General features: G+C 42.9%; 1 protein-coding gene and 1 non-coding gene across 3 annotated transcripts in view; both read left to right on the top strand.

Moving 5' to 3' along the window:
* Window positions 1-25060, top strand: part of LOC100076621 (transmembrane protein 132B) — a 503774-nt gene that overhangs the window by 462101 nt on the left and 16613 nt on the right. For both annotated transcript variants that reach the window (XM_029054864.1, XM_029054855.2), the window contains exon 6: window positions 15165-15370. In XM_029054864.1, coding sequence (XP_028910697.1) covers window positions 15165-15370 — 206 coding nt within the window. The remainder of the gene's footprint in view (window positions 1-15164; window positions 15371-25060) is intronic.
* LOC114809715 lies at window positions 19482-19619 on the top strand. The gene has a single exon (XR_003757492.1). It is a non-coding gene; the product is annotated as a small nucleolar RNA SNORA7 (small nucleolar RNA).

Below are 25060 nucleotides of genomic sequence, written 5' to 3'. Positions count from 1 at the left end.
CTCCGCCATCTATCTGCCTTGTAGTCCCCCAAGACTGCAGCAAAGTAGAAATGATTGAGAAATAGAAAATTCAGACACGTAGACATACTGGCGTAAGAGTTTCTGCATTGATGCACGCAGGGGGTCATTGCATAAACATAATCTTTCATTCAATAGTATTTATTGAATGCTTACTCTGTGCAGAACATGGTACTAAACGCTTGGAATATGTACAATTCAGCAACAGATAGAGACAATCCCTGCCCATTGATGGGCTTACAGTCTAATTGGGGAGACAGATGGACAGAAACAAGACAACTAAATAAAGATATGGAACACTTCACGAATTTGCGTGTCAATCTTGATCAGTCCTGAACTCTCATGTGTGCTACAAGTTGCATTTCTGCCAGCCTTAGAGAAAATTCCAACTGGATTCACTAAAACCTTGTTTTACACATTTCACTTTCCTTTCTAAACCCTCCCTTTGTAAGTCCCCCAGGATTGTTGTTGATGCCACTCATTGTCCCTGTCCCACAAATTCACACCCTGGATATAGGCTTTGACTCCCTGCTCTCATTTACCTCTTACATTCATTCTGTCTTGAATTCTCACTGGTTCTTCCTTTATAATATAGTTCCCTGCCACTTCTTTCCCAGTCTTACAACCACTGCTCTTCTTTATGCTCTTGTTGTCGTCTGGCCTGGACTAATAACAACCTACGTATTTCTCTCTCCCTCCAGTTTCTTCTTCTTTAATCTCTTTTACTTTCTATGTATCATCTTTAAAACCATAATTGGGCCATATCACTTCCCTCCTAAAAATTCCACTGGTTCTTCACTGCCTTTACTATTAACAAAACAAACAAAAAACAAACCTCCTGAACTTTGGGTTTATGCTTCTTCATCAGCTCTCCTCTCCCTCTCCGGGTTCTTCTCACAGTAGATATTTTTGTTTTAATGGTATTTTTAAGCATTTATTATGTTCCAGGAACTCTACTATCTATTACAGTAGATAAAAGATAATCAGGTTGGGCACAGCCCCTGTCCCACATAGAGCTGTACATAAAAGATAATCGGGTTGGACACAGCCCCTGTCCCACATAGAGCTCACACTCTTATTCCCAGTTTTACAGATGAGGTAACTGAGGCACAGAGAATTAAAATGACTTGCCTAAGGTCACACAGCAGACAAGTGGCAGAGCCAGAATTAGAACCCAGATCCTCTGACTTCCAGGCATATGACAGTTTATCCTCTTCAATCTTCCCAAATCTAGACTGTGAGCTCCACCCCTTCTAGACAGTGAGCTTGTGGTGGGCAGGGAATGTCACTGTTTATTGTTGTATTGTATTTTCCTGAGTGCTTAGTACAGTGCTCTCTCCATATAGTAAGTGCTTAATAAATACAATTGAATGAATGAGTGAATCAATAAATAATTGTCCCTCACTCTCAATTGTTCCTTCTCTGGCCCAGTGTTCTGTTTCAAGACAGAGTAGAGCCTCCCACTTAGCTTTCTCCAACCATGTTCCATTCCTCCTTTAAACCCTCCTAAAATATAACCTCCATTTTACTGTGTTCCATTTATTCATTTGAATGTATTAAATGCTATTTATTCATCTAAAATTTAGAAATAAAATTATTTCATTTTTAATATTGAATGTTTATTGGGTATATTCTTTGTATTTGCTATCACACACCTTACTAAGCTGTATTTGTCAATTTGGTCACCTGTTTTTCCCACTAGATTGTAGGAAATTACTCAGTTGAGTCATCCTTCCTTTCACGTCATTTGTATGTTCACCCATCACCCGTTTCACCTAGTTCTCCTGGAGTATTTTTTCCCAAAATAAAATAACCATTTTGAGCATTGCAGACAGGCATGGTATTTAGCATCACAGCATGGCCCAGTGGATAGAGCACGGGCCTAGGAGTCAGAAGGATCTGGGTCCTTAGCCCCAGCTCTGCCACTTCCCTGCTGTGTGATCCTGGGCAAGTCACTTCACTTCTCAGTGCCTCAGTCATCTCATATGAAAAATGGGGATTAAGATTATGAGCCCTGTGTGGGACAAGGACTGTGAGTGATCCGATTACTTTGTATCCCCTCCACTGCTCATTTCAGTGCTTGCTGTGTGCCAGGCACTGTTCTAAGTACTGGGGTAGATACAAGCTCATCAGGCATATCAGGTTGGGCACAGTCCCTGCCCAACATGGAGCCCACTGTCTAATAGGATGGAGAACAGGTAGTAAATCTCTTTTTTCTAGATGCTACTGAGGCACAGAGAAGTGAAGTGACTTGCCCAAGGTCACACAACAAGGAAGTGGCAGAGCCAGGTTTAGAAACCCAGGGCCTCTGACTCCCAGGCCCATGCTCTTTCCATTAGGCTATTCTGCTTCCCGTGCTTTCCCAAGTGATTAGTACAGTTCTGTGCAAGCAGTAAAAACCCCAATAATTACCACTGATGGCTTGATATGTGTCTTGCCTCAAGACACTGACAAACGCTTTGAAAATTATCTAGGGTTTTTCCATGGTTACTTACTTTTTTGGCTCTTCCTCCAATTCCAACTATATCCAAAGGACAGGAAAGAGCTTGGATTTAAGAAATTACGGATAACTAATTTCCGTGTTGTAATCTCATATATATGGAATCTGTAAACCATTTTTAATGGTGGTACCAATTAAGCTTTTATAATGTACCCAAACACTGTGCTAAGTGCTGGAACAGATACAAGATAAACAGCTCCCAAGTCACATGGGATACACAGCCCTATTCTATCCACATTTTCCAATTTGAGGAAGCTGAAGCAGAGTTAATTTAAGTTGCTTGACCAAGGTCACACAGCAGGTAAGTGGAGGAACCAGGAATGAAACTTTGATCCTGTAATTCTAAATCCCGTGTTCTTTCCATTAAGCCATGCTGTCTCCTCAGCTGCTTCTCATTTAGAGATTTTTTTTTTTTTGATTCACGGTTGTTCACAACTTAAAGAAAAATGAGAGTAGGGACCGATGGAGACAAGGGAATCCAAACCAAGAAAAATGAAGTTGAAAAATAGTAGGAAGGAATTGGACCTAAAAATAGATAATAAATATGTGTGCTGAAGAATGGGATGTGAAGTGCATAATTTATGCAGTGTATGTGAACCAGTGGGTTATGATTAGTGACTTATTATTAAGGTTGGAATTTCTGCTGTCATCATCTAGATTCTTGTGTTTGGCATCAGAGTAAGCACTTTGAACTCTAACTGGAATGCTAAGCACTTAAGCACCTAGAGAAGCAGCATGGCTCAGTGGAAAGAGCCAGGGCTTGGGAGTCAGAAGTCATGGGTTCGAATCCCAGGTCTGCCACTTGTCAGCTGTGTGACTGTGGGCAAGTCACTTAACTTCTCTTTGCCTCAGTTACCTCATCTGTAAAATGGGGATTAACTGTGAGCCTCACGTGGGACAACCTGATCACCGTGTATCTACCCCAGCGCTTAGAACAGTGCTCTGCACAGAGTAAGCGCTTAACAAATACCAACATTATTATTATTAGGACAGTGCTAAGCAGTTATCACAGTGTTTTGCACACAGTAAATGCTCGGTAAATTCAGTTGAACTAATGAATTAATGGATTCAAAAGGATGGGGTGGTCTCTTTCCGGTAAAAAAAATGTTAAATATAATGCTATTGAAAGTCAGTCAGATTTGTAATTTTTGTTTTCTAAAGGATCGCCATTATTTTCTTTGAGCTGAACAGAAGTTAAGGTAGTTAGGTTTGGCACTGTGTAAGTATCATGGAATTATAATTTTAAGATAACCAGACGATGGTGTGTATTTCATTTTCCATTCTTGTTAAAGTCCTGTTACTATTGTTATCTTCACAGTCCTGAACACTATAATGAGATTTTAAATCCCTCAAACATTCTATGAGAGACAGCTACATACTGTGTTACTGTGACCTTTATAGTGTGCTGTAATTTGCTTGGTTGGTCATTTCTTTCTTCCCTTTTTAAAATAACAACAATGAGAGGATGGTAAAAGTGGGCTATTTCACAGAATATTTGAAAGGTTAAAAGAATGCCATATTCAGCTCTCTCAGAAACCTTCTGATGTCTGAAAGGTTGTTACAAGTTCCATTTGGCGGTGAGATGTGCCCATGAGATTGATGGCCACCAAAGTGGAAAACTGCATGGGTCTGGCATTCTCATTAAACTGTTTACCTTGCCATTTTGTCTTCATTTGCTGCTTTTTTTTTTTGTAAGCTACACCTTAGCTTCCCTTTCCAGTAGCCTATGATAGGGTTAGTGGGAGCAAATCTCCTGGATTGAATAAACTAACTTCATCTCTTTGTTTGAGGCCGTGCACATTTTCATTTAAAGGCTCCAAATGAATAGCGGTGGTGCGTAGCATGGGCCTGGGAGTTGGGAAACCTAGGTTCTAATCTCAGCTCTGCCACTTGCCTGATGTGTTATCTTGGACAAGTCACTCAATTTCTCTGTACGTCAGTTTCCTCATCAGAGTAAATGGGGATAAGATACCTTCTTTTCCTTCCCCTTTAGTCAATCGATCGTATTTACTGAGCACTGACTTCGGGTACAGCACTGTAATAGTAATGACGGCATTTGTTAAGCGCTTACTATGTGCAACGCACTGTTCTAAGTGCTGGGGAGGATACAAGGTGATCAGGTTGTCCCACGTGGAGCTCATAGTCTTCATCCCCATTTTACAGATGGGGCAACTGAGGCACAGAGAAGTGAATTGACTTGCCCAAGGTCACACAGCTGACAAGCGGCGGAGCCGGGATTTGAACCCATGACCTCTGACTCCCAAGTCCGGGCTCTTTCCACTGAGCCACGCTGCTTCTCTATAAGTACGGAGTGCTTGGGAGAGTGTACTATTACAGAATTTGGTAGAAACATTCCCTGCTCACAGTCAAGAGGGGGAAATAGATATTAATATAGATAAATACTATATGGATATGTACATATGTGTTGTGGGGCTGAGGGAGGATTGAATAAAGTGTGTAAATCCAAGTGCTAGGGTAATGCGGAATGGAGTGGGAGAAGAGGAAATGACGACTTACTCCAGGAAGAACTCTTGGAGGATAAGTGCTTTTAATAAGCCTTTGACGATGGAGAAAGTGATGGTCTATGAAGGGGGAGGGAGTTGCAGGCCAGAAGCAGGATGTGAGTGAGAGGTTGGCGGTGAGAGAGACGAGATTGAGGTGCAGTGAGTAGGTTGGCATTTGAGGGGTGAAGTTTTTGGGCTGGGTTGTGTAGGAAATTAGAGAGGTAAGGTGGGATGGGGCAAGGTGATTGAGTGCTTCGCAGCTAATGGTGAGGAGTTTCTGTTTGATATTGAGGTGGATGGGCAACCACCGAAGGTTCTTGAGGGGTGGGGAAACATGGACTGAATGGCTTTGTAGAAAAAATGATCCGGGCAGTAGAGTGAAGTATGAACCCGAGTGGAGAGAGACAGGAGGCCGAGAGGTCAGCAAGGAGGCTGATGCAGTAATCAAGGCTCGATAGGGTAAGTGCTTAGATTAATGTGGTAACAGTTTGGATGGAGAGGGAAGGGCAGGTCGTGATGATGTTGTGAAGGTTGAAATGATAAGATTTCACGAATGTTTGGGTTGAATGAGAGAGATGAAGTTGAGAACGATGCCAAGGTTACAGGCTTGAAAGGTAAGGAGGATAATTAGTGCTGTCTACAGCGATGGGGAAGTCGGGGGAGGGAAGGATTTGGGTGGGAAGATGAGTTCTGTTTTAGACCTGTTAAGTTTGAGGTGTTGGCAGGACATCCAAGTAAAGATGTTGTGAGGTAGGAGGAAATACCAGACTGCAGAGAAGGAGAGAGATGAGGACTGGAGATGCAGATTTGGGAATCATCCACATAGAGATGTTAGTTGAAGCCATGAGAGTGAATGACTTCTCCAAGGGAGTGGTTGTAGATGGATAATAGAAAGACGAGAGGGCAATTTCTGTGGAATGAAGGGGGAGGAAGCCAGATTGGAGGGAGTGAAAGAAAGAACTGACACCTCACCCACGCCCTGCCTCTGACCTGGAACGCCCTCCCTCCTCAGATCCGACAGACAATTACTCTCCCCTCCTTCAAAGCCTTACTGAAGGCACATCTCCTCCAAAAGTCCTTCCCTGACTTAGCCCCCCACCCCCACCCCCTTTCCTCGTCTCCCACTCCCTTCTGCCTCACCCCAATGTGCTCCCGTTACTCATCCCCTCTCCTAGCCCCACTGAACCTACGGACAAATCTATGATTTATTTATAGTAATGTCTTTCTCTCCCTTCTAGACTGTAAGCTCGTTGTGGGCAGGGAATATTTCAGTTTATTGTTATATTGTACTCTCCTGAGCGTTTCGTACAGTGCTGTGCACACAGTAAGTGCTTGATAAATACGATTGAATGAATGGATTGAACAAATAAAGTGGAGGCCGTCGGTGTAGACAACTAGCTCAGGGAGATTGGAGAAGAATGGTTTTCATAGAGAAGCAGCATAGGTCAATGGAAAGAGCACGGGCTTGGGAGTCAGAGGTCATGGGTTCGAATCCTGGCTCTGCCACTTGGCAGCTGTGTGACTGTGGGCAAGTCACTTAACCTCTCTGTGCCTCTGTTACCTCATCTGTAAAATGGGGATTAAGACTGTGAGCCTCACGTGGGACAGCCTGATGACCCTGTATCTCCCCCAGCGCTTAGAACAGTGCTTTGCACACAGTAAGCACTTAACAAATACCAATATTATTATTATTATTATTATTACGCTCTTAATATGTGCAGACCACCGGGCTAAGCGCTTGGTAGCATACAGTACAGCAGAATCAGCAGACACATTCCCTACCCTTAATGAGTTTACAGTCTAGAGATGGTAGAGGGTAGAATGGAGATGGGGAAAGAACTTATACTGAGAGCCCCATATGGGATAGAGACTGTGTCCCTTCTGCTAGCATTGGGTCTATCTCGGTTCTTAGTATAATCCATCAGTGGTAACTGAGCACTTACTGTGTGAAGAGCACTGTGCACAAAGTATTTGCAGGACGTAGACCCCCTCCAATCTGGCTTCCGTCCCCTCCACTCTACCGAGACTGCTCTCTCTAAGGTCACCCATGACCTCCTTCTTGCCAAATCCAATGGCTCCTACTCCAGTCTAATCCTCCTTGACCTCTCTGCTGCCTTTGACACTGTCGACCATCCCCTCCTCCTCCATACCTTATCTCACCTTGGCTTCACGGACTCCGTCCTCTCCCGGTTCTCCTCTTACCTCTCTGGCCGGTCATTCTCGGTCTCCTTCTCTGGCGCCTCCTCCCCCTCCCATCCTTTAACTGTTGGAGTTCCTCAAGGGTCAGTTCTTGGCCCTCTTCTGTTCTCCATTTACACTCACTCCCTCGGTGAACTCATTCGCTCTCACGGCTTTGACTACCATCTCTACTCAGATGACAGGCAGATCTACATCTCCACCCCTGTCCTCTCCCCCTCCCTTCAGGCTCGCATCTCCTCCCGCCTCTGGGACGTCTCCACCTGGATGTCGGCCCGCCACCTAAAACTCAACATGAGCGAGACTGAGCTCCTCATCTTCCCTCCCAAACCCGGTCCTCTCCCAGACTTCTCTATCACCGTGGATGGCACGACCGTCCTTCCCGTCTCTCAGGCCCGCAATCTCGGTGTCATCCTTGACTCGTTTCTCTCGTTCACCCCACGCATTCTATCCGTTACCAAGACCTGCCGGTTTCACCTTTACAATATCGCCAAGGTCCGCCCTTTCCTCTCCACCCAGACGGCTACCTTACCGCTGCGGGCTCTCGTTATATCCCGGCTAGACTACTGTGTCAGCCTTCTCTCTGACCTCCCTTCCTCCTCTCTCGCCCCGCTCCGGTCTATTCTTCACTCCGCCGCCCGGCTCATCTTCCTGCAGAAACGATCTGGGCATGTCACTCCCCTTCTTAAACAACTCCAGTGGTTGCCTATCAATCTCCGCTCCAAACAAACACTCCTCACTCTAGGCTTCAAGGCTCTACATCACCTTGCCCCTTCCTACCTCTCCTCCCTTCTCTCTTTCTACCGCCCACCCCGCACTTTCCGCTCCTCCGCCGCCCACCTCCTCACCGCCCCTCGGTCTCGCCTATCCTGCCGTCGACCCCTGGGTCACGTCCTCCCGCGGTCCTGGAACGCCCTCCCTCCTCACCTCCGCCAAATTGATTCTCTTCCCCTCTTCAAAACCCTACTTAAAACTCACCTCCTCCAAGAGGCCTTCCCAGACAGAGCTTCTCTACTCCCTCTGCCACTCCCCCTTCACCTCTCCGCAGCTTAACCCTCTTTTCCCCCCATTTCCCTCTGCTCCTCCCCCCTCCTTTCCCATCCCCTCAGCACTGTACTTGTCCGCTCAACTGTATATCTTTTCATTGCCCTATTTATTTTGTTAATGAAATGTACATCGCTTCGATTCTATTTAGTTGCCATTGTTTTTACGAGATGTTCTTCCCCTTGACTCTATTTATTGCCATTGTTCTTGTCTGTCTGTCTCCCCCGATTAGACTGTAAGCCCGTCAAACGGCAGGGACTGTCTCTATCTGTTGCCGACTTGTTCATTCCAAGCGCTTAGTACAGTGCTCTGCACATAGTAAGCACTCAATAAATACTATTGAATGAATGAATTGAATGAGTATAATAGAGTGGGTTAGCACTCACTGTTAACAGTGAGTTAAACTCACTGTTTAGCATGGGAGACGAACGTTAAAGTGAATTATAGGTAGTGGAAGCTACTGAGTACAAAGATTTGGATTGTCTCCGTTTATTACTATATTGTACTTTCCAAGCGCTTAGTACAGTGCTCTGCACACAGTAAGCACTCAATAAATATGATTGAATGAACAAATTTGCGCTGAGGGGCTGAAGTGGGGTGAACACCTAAATGCTTAGGGAGTGAGTGCATACGTCCCCCAGTAGAAAAAGAACAGTACATGGGGAAATGAGAGAGGGAAATAAAGAGATTGGTCAGGAAAGGCTTCCTGGATGAGACGGGATTTTTATTAGGGTTTTGAAGATGGGGAAAGCAGTGGTCTGTTGGCTATGAAGGGGGAGGGAATACAATGCTTAACAAATACCACAATAATTAAACCCAAAGGAACTGTGCTTGGGTTGCCTGTTGGCCTGGATTTGAGTTTGATGTTCTGTACTGTTGGCAAATATTCAGACTTAGCAATGAGACTGGGATAATAGAGCTTTTTAAACAGAAAACCTCATTTCTCTAGGTGTTTTAAAAATTTGTTCACACATCTCCAGGTGGAAAAATCCAAATCCAGTGAGTTCAGCTCTGAAACGCAATTGGTGCCCAGATCCATGTTAACTCAGAGATATGCAGGCTTCGGCTGTCTCTCCACCCTCCAGTCCATACATCATTCTGCTCCCCAGATCATTTTTCATAAAAACTATTCTGTCTCTATCTCCCCATTCCTCAAGAACATCCAGTGATTGCCTATCCATCTCTGCATCAAGCAGAAACTCCTTACCATTGTCTTTAAGACACTCAATCAGTAATCCCCTTCCTGCCTTACCTTACTGATTTCCTATTCCAACCCAGCCCACACGCTTAACTCCTTTAACATACAACCTATTCTCTGTACCTCAGTCTCATCTACCTTGCCGCCAGCCCCGAACCCACATCCTCTCTTTGCCCCAGAACCCCCTCTCCCCTCACCTCTGTCAGACCACAATTCTCCTCACCTTCAAAGCCCTACAAAAATCACATCTCCAGAGTCCTTCCCCAATGAATCCCTCATTTCCCCTACTTCCTCTCCCTGTATGTTTCCTCAGCACTTGGCTCTGAACTTTTTAAACACCTGGTATTCACCCCACCCTCAGCCCTGAAGTGCTTATATACATATCTGTAATTTATTTTAATGCCCACCTCCCCCAGTGGACTGTAAGCTCCTTGTGGGCAGGGAATGTGTCCACCCATTCTATTGTATTGTACTCTCCCGTGCCCTTAGTACCATGCTCAATAAGTATCATTGATTGATTGCTCTGATGTCCATGGGGTCATGGACACTTTTTTGAGGTGAGATGGGAGACTGTGGTTGAGGCTGGGTGCTGGGCTTCACTCTCTTTCATTCAATCAATTGCATTTATTGAGCATGTACTGTGTGTAAAGCACTGTACTAAACACTTGACTTTGGGAGTGTCTTCACTTCGACGCCGTCCCTTTATCCACCTGCATTACAACCCCAGTACTTGGAAGTATCTTTCTCTGGACAGTTGCTTCTGGAATTCCTATCCCTCAGGTGAAGCAAAGACCATGCTGGTAACTTTCTTGGCCTTGTGGGAAGAAATAATTTAACCCTACTGATATTCATTTTATTTTTCTACGTGACTTGAACATTCATTCATTTTGGTGCTTTTGCAAAAAAGCGATTCCCCACACCCAGTTCAAAATAAAGAGTGAATGTCCAGTGATTTCTGTAGTACAGGATAACAGGTGGAAATTGTCAATAGTTATCATTAACCACCTGTTAGAAATCTCTGCAAAGTTAATTACACCTCATTTCCATTTGACTTAAATATCCAAGTGGTTAACTTTACACAACCGACTGTAGCAAAACATAGAAACATTGCCCTGCTGCCCGGATCACTTGTCTCCAAAAATATTCAGGACATATTACCCTGCTCCTCAGAAAACTCCAGTAGTTCCCTATCCACCTCCACATCAAACAAAAACTCCTCACCATTGGCTTAAATCACCTCACTATCTTGCCCCCTCCTACCACAGCTTGCTTCTCTCCATCTACAACCCAGCCCACGTACTTCATTCCTCTAGTGCTAACCCACTCGCTGTACCTTGATTTTGCCTGGCTAGCTGCTGACCCCTAACCCAGACCTTGCCTGTGGCCTGGAACTCCCTCCCTCCTCAAATCCAACAATTAATCTCCCCATCTTCAAAGCCTTATTGAAGGCACATCTCCTCCAAGAGGCCTTCCCAGACTAAGCCCCATTTTTCATCTCCCACTCCTTTCTGTGCTGCTCTGACTTGCTCCCTGTGCTCTTCCCCTTTCCCAGCCTCACAGTACTTATGTACAGATCTGTAATTTTATTTTATTTATTTGCATTGATGTCTGCCCACCACCCCCCAGACTGTAAGCTCATCGAGGGCAGGGAATGTCACTGTTTATTGTTGTACTGTATTTTCCCAAGCACCTAGTACAGTGCTCTGCACACAGTAAGTGCTCAATAAATATAATTGCATGAATGAATGAATGTGAGATAGGCAGTGGTGGGTATATTTCAGTGATATACCCACCATTGCCTATCTCACATTCATTCATTCATGTGAAACCCCATTTCTAAATGCAGTAGTTTTATTTCTGTCATTCTTACTTAGAGTCTTCACTTCCAAGGTTTTCAGATAAAGCATCCTGAAGGTTCAGGGCTGAATAATCTCTTGAAAACTTTTCACACTTAAAGAAAATGCTTACTATGTACAAGGCACTTTTTTAGCACTGGTAGAGATGCAAGCTAATCTGATTGGACACAGTCCATATCACACATTGGACTCACAGTCTAAATGCCCATTTCACAGTGAGATAACTGAGGCAAAGAGAAGTGACTTGCCTAAGGCCACACAGCAGAAAAGCAGCAGAGCCAGGTTTAGAACCCAGTTCCTTCTTACTCCCAGGCCCATGATCTATCCACTAGGCTACACTCCCTCGCACATTCTCCAATACAGACTTGGTGTGGTCCAAAACTATGTCAAGGAGAAGTATTTAAAGTCCTATTTAAAAATGAAGGGTTCTGAATAAATGCATTGGATCTCAGCAGTGGAAATTAGGAGGCCCTTGGAAATGGATCACATGGAGAAACCTTGCCTTTTACATTCATGAAAGAACTTGGAAGTTAAAGGAAGAAAGGTGGAAGTATTCTTTGATTCCTCTCCATCTCCCTCACTCCAACATTCCTCCATCAAATCAGGAAACTTACATCAGATGTGCATAACGTAAATCCTTTGTGTCAAATTCCTCTGTCAATAAAAGTACATACCGAGCACCTGTCGTGTACAGAGCACTCTACTAAATGCTTGGGAGAAAACCGTAGAGGTAAAAGACATGATTCTTGCCCTCAAGGAGATTACAGAGATCAAAAGTGCTTAAAGGTTACAGAGCCATATGCATGGGTAATGCAGTGGAGAGGAAAGCGAGTTGAGAGGCTATTCTGGGAAAGCTTCCTGGAAGAGAAAAGATTTTAGTAGGGTTTTGAAGATGGAGAAAGTGTGGTGAGTTGGAAAGGAAGAGGCAGGGAGTCTCAGACAGGAAGGAGAAACAGAGCAAGGGTTCAAAGGTGAGAGAAAAGAGATCTAGGCATAGTAAGTAGGTTGTTTTTGGAAGAGTGAAGTTTACAGGCTAAGTAAACTTGTTGTGGGCAGGAAACATGTCTACCAACTCTGTTTTATTGTAAACGGACTAGAGGGGAATCAAACATTAATATAAAATATATTACGGATATGTACAAAAGTGCTGTGGAGCTGAAGGAGGGGTTGCTATAAGAGAGCAGTGAGGTGAGATAGGAAGGGGCAAGGTGATTGAATGCCTTAAAGCCCTTGGTAAGGAGTTTCTGATGCAGTGGTGGATGGGCAACCACTGGAGGGTCTTGTGGTGTGGGGAAATAAGGACTGAATATTTTTGTAGAAAAATGATCCAGGCAGCAAGTATGGACTGGAGTGGGAAGAGACAGGAGGCAGGGAGGTCAGCCAGGAGGCGGATACAGTAATCAAGGTGGGATAAGATAAGTGCTTGGATTACTGTAGTAGCAGTTTGGATGGAGAAGAAAGGGTGGGTTTTAGTGATGTTGTGAAGGTTAAACCGACAGGATGTAGTGATTTATTGAATATGTGGGTTGAATGAGAGAGATGAGTCAAGGATAATTCCAAGAGTACGGGGACCTGTGAGACAGGAAGGATGGTGGTGCAGTGTACAGGGACTGGAAAATCAAGGGGTGGACAGGGTTTGGGAGGGAAGATAAGGATTTCTGTTTTGGATGTGATATGTTAAGTTTGAGGTGTTGATAGGACATCTAAGTAGAGCTGTCTTGAAGGTGGGAGGAAATGCAAGACTGCAAAGAGGGAGAGAGAGAAGAGCTGGAGATGTAGATTTGTGAATCATCCAAATGGAGGTGGTAGTTGAAGCCGTGGGAGGTAATGAATTCTCCAAGGGAGTGGGTGTAGATGGAGAATAGAAGGGGACCCACAACAGGACCTTGGAGAGACTCCCACAAATAGAGGATGGGAAGCAGAGGAGTCCATGAAAGAGACTGAGCATGAGAAGCCAGAGAGATAGGAGGAGAATCAGGAGAGGACAGCATCGGTGAAGTTGAGGTTGGATAATGTTTCCAGGAGAAGGGGGTGGTTGACGATGTCGAAGGCAGTTGAGAAGTCGAGAAGGATTAGAATGGAGTAGAGGCCAGTGGATTTGGCAAGGAGATCATTGGTTACCTTTGGGAGGGTGGTTTCTGTAGAGTGAAGGGGGCCGAAGCCAGATTGGAGAGGATCAAGGAGACAATAGAGGAACTTGAAACAGTGGACGTAGACAACTCGCTCAAGGAGTTTGAAGAGGGAAGATCAAGGGACGGTTTTTTAGGATGGGAAGACATGGCTATGTTTGAAAGCAGTGATAAAGAAGCCATTGTAGAGTGAGCATTTGAAGATGGTTGTCAGAAAGGCAAGAAGGAAGGGGACAAGTATTTTGTTAAGGTGCGAAGGGATAGGGTTGGATGCACAGGTGGAGGGGATGGATTTTGAGAGAAGGTGGGAGATCTCCTTTTGAGATACTGCTGGGAAGAATGGGAGAGTTGAAGAAGGATCAGGAGGAAACGAGGACTGGAGAGAATCGGGAAATTTATGGAGATCACGCCTGATACTTTCAATTTTCCCAATAAAGTACATGTATCATGCTCACTTCAAATTTTCTTAATTATGTCTCTCTGATCCTATGCCCAGCAGGGCTCCCAAAGCACGGGATTCTGATGTGTAATTTCAAGTACTTTTCCTGTTAATGACCTTGATTTGTACACTTAAAAATTCCACAGGAGATTTATGATGCATTGTTGTGGGGTGGATATGACCGGTTTTAATACATTCGATGCAATTTGCGATTGTCTGGGAATATGGCCTGCACTTTGGGTCATTTTAAAACTCTTCCACTCGATTAGTGCTTGTCTTTGCTTTTAATTTTACTGTACTGGGAAGCGTTGATGGGGAAGTATATTGTTGATCTTCATTTCTTTTCATCTCTACATGATAACTTTGGTTATTTTTCCCTCAGGAAACAAAATCTGATTTGTCATTTGGCAACATGGTCCCAACAGCAAGTAGAGGTTTTCCAGGATTTTCACAGAATCTCTGTATCCCGATCTCTTCTTTTTATTGCCCACAATTTTCTGGATGTCATAAGACATGAATTTATAAAGTGACATATCTTGGATTTTAAGTGCAGTTCTGATAATGGTCAAATGTAAAAGATGAATAACAACGTTTTAGATGAACTGTTTAAGAGTAGGAAAAGAAATATTTTTAAAAAATTCAATCTCCTCTTCAGAAAATGGAAGCTGGAATTTGTTGATGTCACGTGCACTGCAAGTAGTCCATTTAAAGTGCTGTGCAGAAGTGTTACAAAACAAATGTTCCATCCTTGTATACATTTCTGAAAAATTACTGCTTAGAGGTTCTCAAAATAATTACACCTGCATTTGAATTTATTTCATGAACAGTTACCTCCAGAGATTTCATCTATCACACAGTCCCACAGTTCTTGGGATATTTTTTTTTAAGATTCAGTTTATGGCTGAGACAGAGTCATTTCTTTGTAACATATGGCCATTTTTTTGTGCATTTCAAATATGTTCCAAGCTTAAAATTTGATGCAACTAAAATTTGATTTATATGTCAATGTTGGAATGAAAAACTGACAGAGATTATGTAACTTCATTATATTATTTTTGTAGTTTAACTCATCTGTACTGAGTTATAGAAAATTGTATCGCTGGAGTCCATTTATCATTGTTTGCTACTAATTAGAAAACACAAATTACACTATGTAGAGCTCATATAACTAGAGCTGTCTTTGCAGAGATAAATAAGTACCACTTCTCTCTCATGAACTAACATATTCTGGTTTTTCTTCCATAATGCACTTGAGATACCTCTTTTCTTTTCCCCCGCAGGTTTCCGACAGCTGTGACTCCATTTTTGTTAATGGAAAAGAAATGAAGAGCAAAGTGGACACCGTCGTCAACTTCACCTATGAGCACTTCACCACGCAGCTCCAGGTGACGGTTTGGGTCCCTCGGCTCCCTTTGCAGATCGAGATTTCCGACACTGAGCTGAGTCAGATCAAGGGGTGGAGGATCCCTGTGGCCACTAATAAAAGGTATGACTGAAATAATAGAAGAGATGTAGACATGGAAGGTGGGGAAGAGTAGAAGGGGAGTGGATTTCAAGTAATGAGCACCTCCAGGCCCGTTGTAAAAATTTCACATCTTTTTTTGGTTAGGTCTTTCTGCTCAAGGCCACTTGCTCCTTGTGTAACCTTGGGCAAATCATTTGACTTCTCTCTCTGACTTATTTTGCACACTTGTAAAATGGGGATTAATTATCAGTTCTCCCTCCTCCATTAGACAATAATAAAATAATTGTGCTATTTGTTAAGCACTTACTGTGTGCCGGGCACTGTACTAAGCACTGGGGTGGATAGAAGCAAATCGGGTTGGACACAGTCCCTGTCCCCCTTGCGGCTCCCACTCTCAATCCCCGTTTTTCAGATGAGGTAACTGAGGCACAGAGACGTAAATTGACTTGCCCAAGGTCACACAGCAGGCAAGAGGTGGAGCCGTGATTAGAACCCATGACCTTCTGACTCCCAGGCCCGTGCTGTATGTACTATGCCATGCTGCTTCTCTTAGTGAACCTTGGGTTGGACAGGGACTGTATCTTTTCTAATTATATTCATTCATTCATTCATTCACTTGTATTTACTGAATGCTTACTGTGTGCAGAGCACTGTTCTACGTGCTTTGTAGAGTACACTATAACAATAAATTATATGATACCTATCCCAGCCCTTAGCATGGAGCTTAGTACATAATTAAATGCTTATTTTTATAATTATAATAATGATAAAGGTGTGCAGGTATGTGGTGCCAGTGGATACACAGACATATCTGCCCCTGATGCTTTACCCCTTCAAGGTTAAAAGGATTTGGCTATGACAAACAAGCTTTGGGGTTATGTTAGTGGCATTTTTTTATTTCTGCCGTTAAGTTTTGAAGAAGTCACAAAGAGGAAGGCAAGAAAATGTGGAGAGAAGTTGTACACGATTTGCTGAAATGTGATGAGAACAAATTGTTAAGGTCCATGCCCAGCTCTCTGGATTCAGATACACAGTGCTTCCAGACTATACATCAGGCCTCCAGAGAGGAGCGCATTTATCTTATATTGGGAACTCTAGAAAAGATGCTTCTTGAGCAAGCAGCTGCTTCAAAATTCTCTAGGGACTCAGTGGAGAAAAGGCATCATAAACCCAAAGAGTTGTTTGTTATTGATATAATGATTATATTTTTGGTTAAAGTGAAAAATAGCAGACTTGCTGTAGTAGAAACCATGATTTCTTTTTCTTCATATTCTGTTTCTTCCTCATCTGAAGAGGGGCGACCTTCTGTAAACCGGATTTCCTAGGTAGGATGAGGCATGACCTGAAGAAAATTGGAGGGGAGTGGGGAGGGAAAGAGGGGGAGAGGGATGAGGGGGTAGAGAGGAGAAACTGGGTTGGGGAGGGAGGAAAGTGAAAGAGAGGTCAGAGAAAGAATGGGGACAGAGAGATGAGGCAGAAAGGGAAGAAGGAAAGTGTGAGAGAAGAAAGAGGGAAGAGCGATAATCAAGGGGATAGAGGCAGATTTCCTGAGCCATCTCCTTCCTCTGAGAAAATTAGGATCTTTCATTCTAAAAAAGCAAAGGCTGAGAGGGACCATGCTTAAAGATTTCGGTGTCATTTCGGGAGGCAAAATGGAATTGCCGTTTGTAAAATTCCAACACACCAGGAGGAAAGGACACCCTTTGAAGCTTGAAGGTATTAGATTGAAAGAAAATGAAAGGAAACACTTCTTAATGTAGTAAATTGTTTACCAGTTTACCAGGCAGAAAATATGCAAAGGTTCAAGAAAGGCAGCACCAAGAGGCTTGGGGGAATCAGTCAATCAGGGGTTTTTATTGAGGGCTTACTGTGTGTAGGACACTACTAAGCACTTGAGAGAGGATGATACAACTGAGTTGATAGGCACATTCTCTGCCCACAAGAAGCTTAGAGCCTAGAGAAGCAGCGTGGCTTAGTGGAAAGAGCACGGGCCTGGGAGTCAGAGGTGGTGGGTTCTAATCCCAGCTCTGCCACTTACCAGTTATGTGACTTTGGGCAAGTCACTTCACTTCTCTGGGCCTGAATTCCCTCATCTGTAAAATGGGGATTAAGACTGTGAGCCCCACGTGGGACAACCTGCTCACCTTGTATCTCCCCAGCGCTTAGAACAGAATGGATTTAGATTTCCAGCAAGCTTCTGTCAAGCTGCCACTTCACAAGCACATGGTAAGTGCTTAACAAATGCCATCATTATTATTATTAGAGTGGCAGACCGACATTAATATAAATAAAAAAAATTGTGGATATGTAATAGTGTTATGGTTACCCTCCTTTAGATTCATCTCCGTTTTAGGGTTGTACCGTGGCCTAGTGGCAAAATCCCAGGCTTGGGAGTCACAGGTGGTGGGTTCTAATCCCGTCTCCACCACTTACCAGCTGTGTGACTTTGGCCAAGTCAGTTACCGCATCTGTAAAATGGGGATTAAGTCTGTGAACCCCATGTGGAACAACCTGATTACCTTGTATCTACCCCAGCACTTAGAACAGTGTTTGACACATTAGTAAGCGCTTAACAAATATGATCATCATTATTATTATTGTTAATGTTCTTGATCGTTTCTCCTTCCACATCCCTAACATTCCTTCTGATAATGCATCTTTCACCACTTACCCACACTGAAGTTTATCTGTCAGTGTGTAAACTGGGCAAACTAAGTGTCTCCAGCTTTCATTTTCCTATGTGTAAAATGGGATAAGAGGGCTGGTCACCCTCCCTTTTAGATTGTAAGCCCTATGTGGCAAAAGCAGTCTGCCCGATATCATTATCTCGTATCTATCTCAAACTTAGTACAATGCTTACTACCTAGTCAGATCATAATATATTCTGTAATTATTAAATTATTATTTATTTTTCAACTCAATCAACATCAAGATCTTCCTGGACTTTATTCCCATCTTATGCCACTTCACTACCTGGAAGAAGAGTACCATCGCAAAGCTTTGAGATATCACTGCACATTCTCTGTCCTAGATCATTTATGAAAAGCAACCATTTCCCCCTGCCTGTCATTTCTGGATTTTGAACTAGTTTTTACCGGTCACAAAATATTCCTTCCAGTCAATGATTACTCAGTGATTTTAAAAGCTTGTGAGGTGGAATCTTGACAGAAGCTTTCTGGAAATCTAAATCCATTTTGTGTCCTAGTTCCCCTCTATCCTCATGCTTGTTGACCCTTCGAAAAAAAAAAACTCCGGCAGATCACACTGAGATGTAGCAGTAATAATAATAATAATAATAATAATAATAATGGTATTTGTTAAGCACTTACTATGTGTCAAGCACTGTTCTAAGACCTGGGTAGATACACATGGGGCTCACAGTCTTCATCACATATTCTAGATGAGGTAACCCAGGCACAGGGAAGTGAAGTCACTTGCCTAAAGTAACACAGCAGACACGTGGCAGGGCCAGAATTAGAACCCAGGTCCCTCTGATTCTGAGACCTGTGCTCTATCCACTAGGCCATTGCTGCTTCTTACAGAAACCATGTTGTCATTGTCCCAACAGGTTGTGCTTTGGGTGCTATTGATGCCTGTCCACTGGTTTTGTTGTCTGTCTCCCCCTTCTAGACTGTGAGCCCATTGTTAGGTGGGGAATGTCTCTGTTCTCGAATTGTACTTTCCAAGCTCTTAGTGCAGTGCTCTGCACACAGTAAACGCTCAATAAATACAATTTTATGAATGAATGATACTAATTAAATTGTAGATTATCTTAATTTTGCAAGAATAGAAGTGAGGTTCGGTGGTCTCTAAATTCCAGAATCACCTTTGGATGCCTTTGAATAGATTGGAGTTATACTAGCGAACTGCCAGTCCCTGCTTCAATGGCCGTTTGTTAACAGTAGTTTATATATTTGTGTTGGGAGTTCTGCGTCTCGCCTGTGATCCTTCAGAACCAACTTGTGGGTGCCATGTGGCTCCAGTGAATTAGTGCCATCTAGCTTATGAGCCTGATCTATGAAGATCCCATCCAGGCCTCATAATTTATTTCAGGCCCTATGCCCTGTCTGTTCCTAAATCTTAGGGCCAAGATGTCCACATTATGTTACTAGAGGGGGTAGTTGGAGTTGTTCACCTCTCAGGGTCGCACCTGGAGAGTTTCCAGTCCTCTACCAGTCTCTGATAGGGGACGCAGAGTCAAGCAGAGGCTTACCCATTCCATTCCTAGCTTGACCAGTGGCTAGCAAGTGGAAGGCAATCTGCTACAAGTCAAAACTCACCTGTGCTGGGCAGCAGCGGCATAGGAGATAGTCCAGGGTGGAGACTCAGGTGTATTTCATGGAAGGAGGCAGTGGTAAACCGCGTCTGTATTTTTACCAAGAAAACTCGGTGGCTACACTACCAGAACACTTGCAGATGAGGTGGGGTGTTCTGGTAGAGATGTGTCCACGGCATCGCTAGGGGTCGGAGATGACTCGGCCTAAAACAAGACAAGTTGGGGTTGTTAGAAGGTTGTGAAGAGGATGAAATAATATCAGGATGACAGTTCCGTGATAAACCATTGATAGGTAGGAAAAGCTAGCAATGCAGTGTGATTCACTCAAACAGTGGTACTTATTGAGTTCTTACTGTGTGCAGAGCACTGTGCTAAGCACTTGGGACAGTACAGTACAACAGAGTAGACACGTTCCCTTCCCACAATGAGCTTACAGCCTAGAAACTATAAGTCTACAGACTCTCCTAACCTTAGGGATGGATATAAGGAGGTAATCATTGTACTATTACAACAATTAGATTATGATTAGATTAGATTACGATTAGACTGTAAAACCGTCAAACAGCAGGGTCTGTATCTGTTGCCGATTTGTTCATTCCAAGCGCTTAGTACAGTGCTCTGCACATAGTAAGCATTCAATAAATACTATTGAATAAATACTATTGAACTATTCCTTCAAGCATCTTCGCTGCTACTGCTGGAGACAGAATACTGGGCTGGATGGGTCACTGCTCTGATTCCATATGCCATTTCTCATATTCATATATTTTCAGAGTTGCTGAATGTGCAGAAATCAATTCCCCAACTGTCAAAATAGCCAATGAGAATTGTCCAAGAGGAAATAGCTGATAGACCGTAAATTCCTTGTGGGACAGGAACATTTCTACCAAATCTTTTGTATTTTTCTCTCCCAAGCTCTCCACATAGTAAGCATTCAGTAAATACCATTGATGGATTGGTTGATATCATGCAATAACTCTGGTGGGCCTCATTAGTTTTCTATCTTTGGTTTTCATCATTAAAGAATACAGGCCTAGCTTCTGTACCACTTTGAATATTTCCATATATCATTCCTCTTGACCTTTGCTTCCTTTCCTTTGTGACACTAATGAAGAAGAGAACGCTTTGGTGTTTATCGGGTTTGCTATTCACAATAATGTCTAAATTCATGTAAAATCCCCAAAAGGGCCCATTTACATGAAATGGTTTCTATGTTTTCATATATTCCCGCTGTTTGAAAATATAAGTTTGGCTAATGAAGGCGGTTTAGAATATAAGGAGTTAAATTTCAAAAGCTTGATGAGTTTCTGTGTATTTCCTATGGCTCGGTTTTACTTAATCCCTTATGGATATGGGGAGCGGCCCTCACACTGTACTCTATACCAATATCTGGGAGACAGCTAGGACTAAAGGAGAAGAGCATGATTCTGGGCTGTAGTTCCCATCAGTCAGTCAAGCAATCAGTGATATTTATCGAGTGCTTACTGTGTGCAGAGCACTGTACTAAGCATTAAAGAGAGTACAGTAGAGTTGGGATACATAATCCCTGCCCTCAAATTCCAGCTCTGCCCTCCTTCTACTGCAAAACCTTGGGGAGTCACTTAACCTCTGTTTACTCATCTGTAAAATGGGCATGTAATACTGATGTTCTAGAGATTAGTAAAGAAATAATGAGAATATAGCCACAAAATATGGAAGTGCTGAACAAATTCGTTATTATTAAATTTCAACAATAGAGGTTTTTTTAGCACTTTCCCTTTCCAGATGAATTAATCTCTTAAATCTTAAGTTCAGTTTCATCAGGGATTTCAGGGAGAGAGAAGTGATGGTCTGTAAAGATGTGCAAAAACATGAGGGTGAAGAGCAGCCATGCAGTGGAGGGTCCAGAAGTCACAGTCCTCTGTGTGTGGGATTTCACAAATGGGTTCTCTCTAATAGGAGCGTTTTCAATTCTAATGAAAGAATGAAATCTTTTAAAGCCAGGGACAGTGAGAGAAACATTTTCAGGGAACATCAATATCAATTGAGCGTTCCAGGATTAAATGCAAAATAATGTCAGTCACTCTCTCGTTTCAGAAAATAATATGTTGGCCTTATATTCTTTCTTCACACAAAAAAAATCAAAGGACTTTAAAGCTACTGCTTCGTATATTCTCCCACCAGTCCTGTGAATGAGACAGAGTCAGGGACTATGGCATCAGAATGCTCACCTGTTCAAGGTGTCATATTTTGAGGCAAAGTCAGGCCAGAATTGCAGTAGCAACTATCGATAGGAAATGATGATTTTCTAAAAATTTCAGACCTGACCTCCGCCAATTAGAAAATTTACCCTTGGCTTCAGTGAATAGACTGACCTGACACTTTGGGGTTGTGATCAACCTATGCTCAGATTGATATTTTCCCCCAAACCCATCATTCTCAATCAATCAATCAATTGTATTTATTGAGTGCTTATCATGTGCAGAGCACTGTAGTAGGTGCTTGGGAGAGTACAATATAACAGAATTAAACATGTTCCCTGACCATAATGAGCTTATAATCTTGAAAGGGAGACAGACATTAATATGAAAAAATAAGTAATTTATGATATATATAATTTAAAGGTAGGTACATAAGTGCTGTGGAGTTGCCGGGGGGAGGAGAATATGAAGTGTCTAAAGGTCACAGATTGAAGTGCATAAGATGACTCAAGTAGGGCGAGTAAGCTGGGGAAAAGAGGGCTTAATTGGGTTCAATCTTGAGGGCCTTGAACACTTCTAATTCATCTTGCAGAGCTTGTCCCTTGGAAATTAATTTTATTGCAGTGAATTGGGACAGTGCAGCTAAAAAGTCTTCTTCAGATTTTCGCTTCCTAGGGAGCCAGACAAATACATACTGGTCTTCCCTTGGCACCTTTAGGAGTGGGCCATCCCCAGCCAATGTTGTCCTCAGATCCTCTAAGAGAGAAGAAAATTGTTTATTTGAATAAAGGGAACTTCCATTGATATTAATTTTTGAATGTCTACTGGGTTCAGAGCTCTGTACGTTGAATAGAGATGAAATGTAGTCTCCCTTTTCTCAAGATGCTTGAAATCCAACTAGGGCTGTATGTGATGGGTGAGTGACGAGTGATTTCGGGTTTCCTGGGTAAATAGTTCTATTATGGGATCATATTCATGCTGCTAAACACACTTTGTGAATTATTCAGCAATCAGTATTTCCTAAGTGGTATATTAATAAGATACATGAGGAATTCTTCTTGACCCCTCCACTCTGAAGATCTGCTCCTAGGAGAAACAGCATGGCCTAGTAGAAAGAGCATGGGTCTGGTAGTCAGAGGACCTGGGTTCTGATGCTGGCTCTCCCAACTGCTTGCTGAATGACCCTGGTCAAGTAACAACTTCTCTGTGCTTCCACTCTCCTGTTCTCCCTCCTACTTAGACTATGAGCCCCATGTGGGACAGGGACTGTGTCCAACCTGAATAATGTGTATCTACCTCAGCTTTTAGAATAGTGTTTGACACCTGGTAAACGCTTAAATAACATAAAAAAGGAAAGGTTTTGGTGATTATATTAATAACCCATGTTGTGACATTCCTGCAAGAAAACAGTAACTTTAAAGTGGCATGATAGGATGAGTAAGTGAACAATTTCAGTTGCTCAGTGTTTGAGCTTTTCCCAAAATATTATCGATCAGTCCATCAAACATATTTATGGAGTACTTACTCCAGGTAAAGCTCTGCACTGAGCACTTGGGAGAATCCAGTATAACAGAGTTGGTAGGTAAGTTCCCTGCCCGTAATCTAGAGAGGAAGATAGACATTAATATAAATACATAAATTAAAGACATGAATGTAAGTGCTATGAAGCTGAAGGAGGGGTGACTAAAACATGAAAATCCAAGTGCAAGAGTGATGCAGAAAGGACTAAGAGAAGACGAAATGAGATCTTAGTCATGGAAGGGCTCTTGGAAGACATGTGTGCTTCCAATAAGGCTTTTAATGAATATAGTGCAATGAGGGAGCCTTGAACTGTAGTATATAAAGAAATCAGGAGAAAAAAGTATTCCAAGTTGGTCTGTGCCCTTCCAGAAGATTCCTCCCTGTACTCATCAGTAAAGATTCCTTACAGGAACTACTACAAGTTATTTGCTCAGAGATGCTACTAATATTCTCTGACAGAAGCCCTGATTCAAAGGATAGCAAATGTGTAGCTCAGTTAGTATTCCCAGCCTTAAATCTTTCTTCATAGGAAAGGAAGAAAAGTAGGCAAAATGAGATAGTAAGAAAGAGAAGATATAGATTCTCTATTCAATGTAATATTAGTAATGTATACATGTCCCTTATGCCCAAACATGGCATGTCTTAAAATTTTATCCACATTTTCAAATTCCTTCTGATGAATTTCCAGGTCAGTGAGGTAAGTCACAGCAGTGGGGCTTGCCCAATTTTTTATTTTTATTTTGTAATGATATTTGTCAAGTGTTTACTGTGTGCCAGACACTCTACTAAGCACTGGATAGATACAAGCTAATCAGGTTGGACACAGTCCATGTCCCATGTGGGGCTCACCATCTTAGCAATTTACAGATGAGGGAACTGAGGGATGGGAAAGTTATGTGACTTGCCCAAGGTCACACAGCAGACAAGCAGTGGATCCGGCATTAGAACTCAGGTCCTTCTGACTCCTGGACTAGTACTCTATCCGTTAAGCCACAATTTGTATTTGTCATAAACCTAGGCAATGATTGTACTGGAAACTTTTCTGTTAGCCAGCAGCATCAATAGCAGCAGCTGGTTAGTCCAGAAGGATAAAAAATTCATCCACCTTCAAATGAATAATCAAGAGTAATGTCTTACAGCTAGACCTTGAAGAGGAACTCATGTACCAGCACAGTTAATGAAACAAATGGGAGAAAAGCCAATTCCTGAGGGGTACAGCATCACCAAGGTGAAACAGGAGGACGTCAAAGGCCATTGTGACTATGTTTAGGAAAATTTTGCACTTTTTGCTCTTTGGGGAAGATGACCATAGTTTCTGGAGCTGAAAGTGGAATGGGACTCAGACTTCACAGCAGACTAAATGGAAGGTCTGGGCACGGTGGGACTCAAATGGCAGAACTGGGAGTCAGAATAGAGAGCCCAAGAGGGACTGACGTCGAAACAGGGAGACTGGGCTAGTTGAGCAGGAACAGACAAAGAGTGAAAGAGAGGCTGTTAAGAAACAGAGTAATACACATACACACACACACACACACACACACACACAATGTGGGGGAAAAAAAAACTAACGTCTTTAGCACAGGGAAGCAACAGCTAATGAAACTCCCACAGTCATCATAACCAGCTATAGCAATCTATGAACACTGCTGCCTTTTCGCCTTTATCCACTGGCTCTGTGAACCGCTCCCTAGGGCTTCCACTCCAACCATCACAGTGCAGCCCACAAGGGCTGTC

This window comes from Ornithorhynchus anatinus, chromosome 2, assembly GCF_004115215.2.
Source record: "Ornithorhynchus anatinus isolate Pmale09 chromosome 2, mOrnAna1.pri.v4, whole genome shotgun sequence".
NCBI lineage: Eukaryota > Metazoa > Chordata > Mammalia > Monotremata > Ornithorhynchidae > Ornithorhynchus > Ornithorhynchus anatinus.
This window is presented reverse-complemented; position numbering and strand designations above follow the sequence as displayed.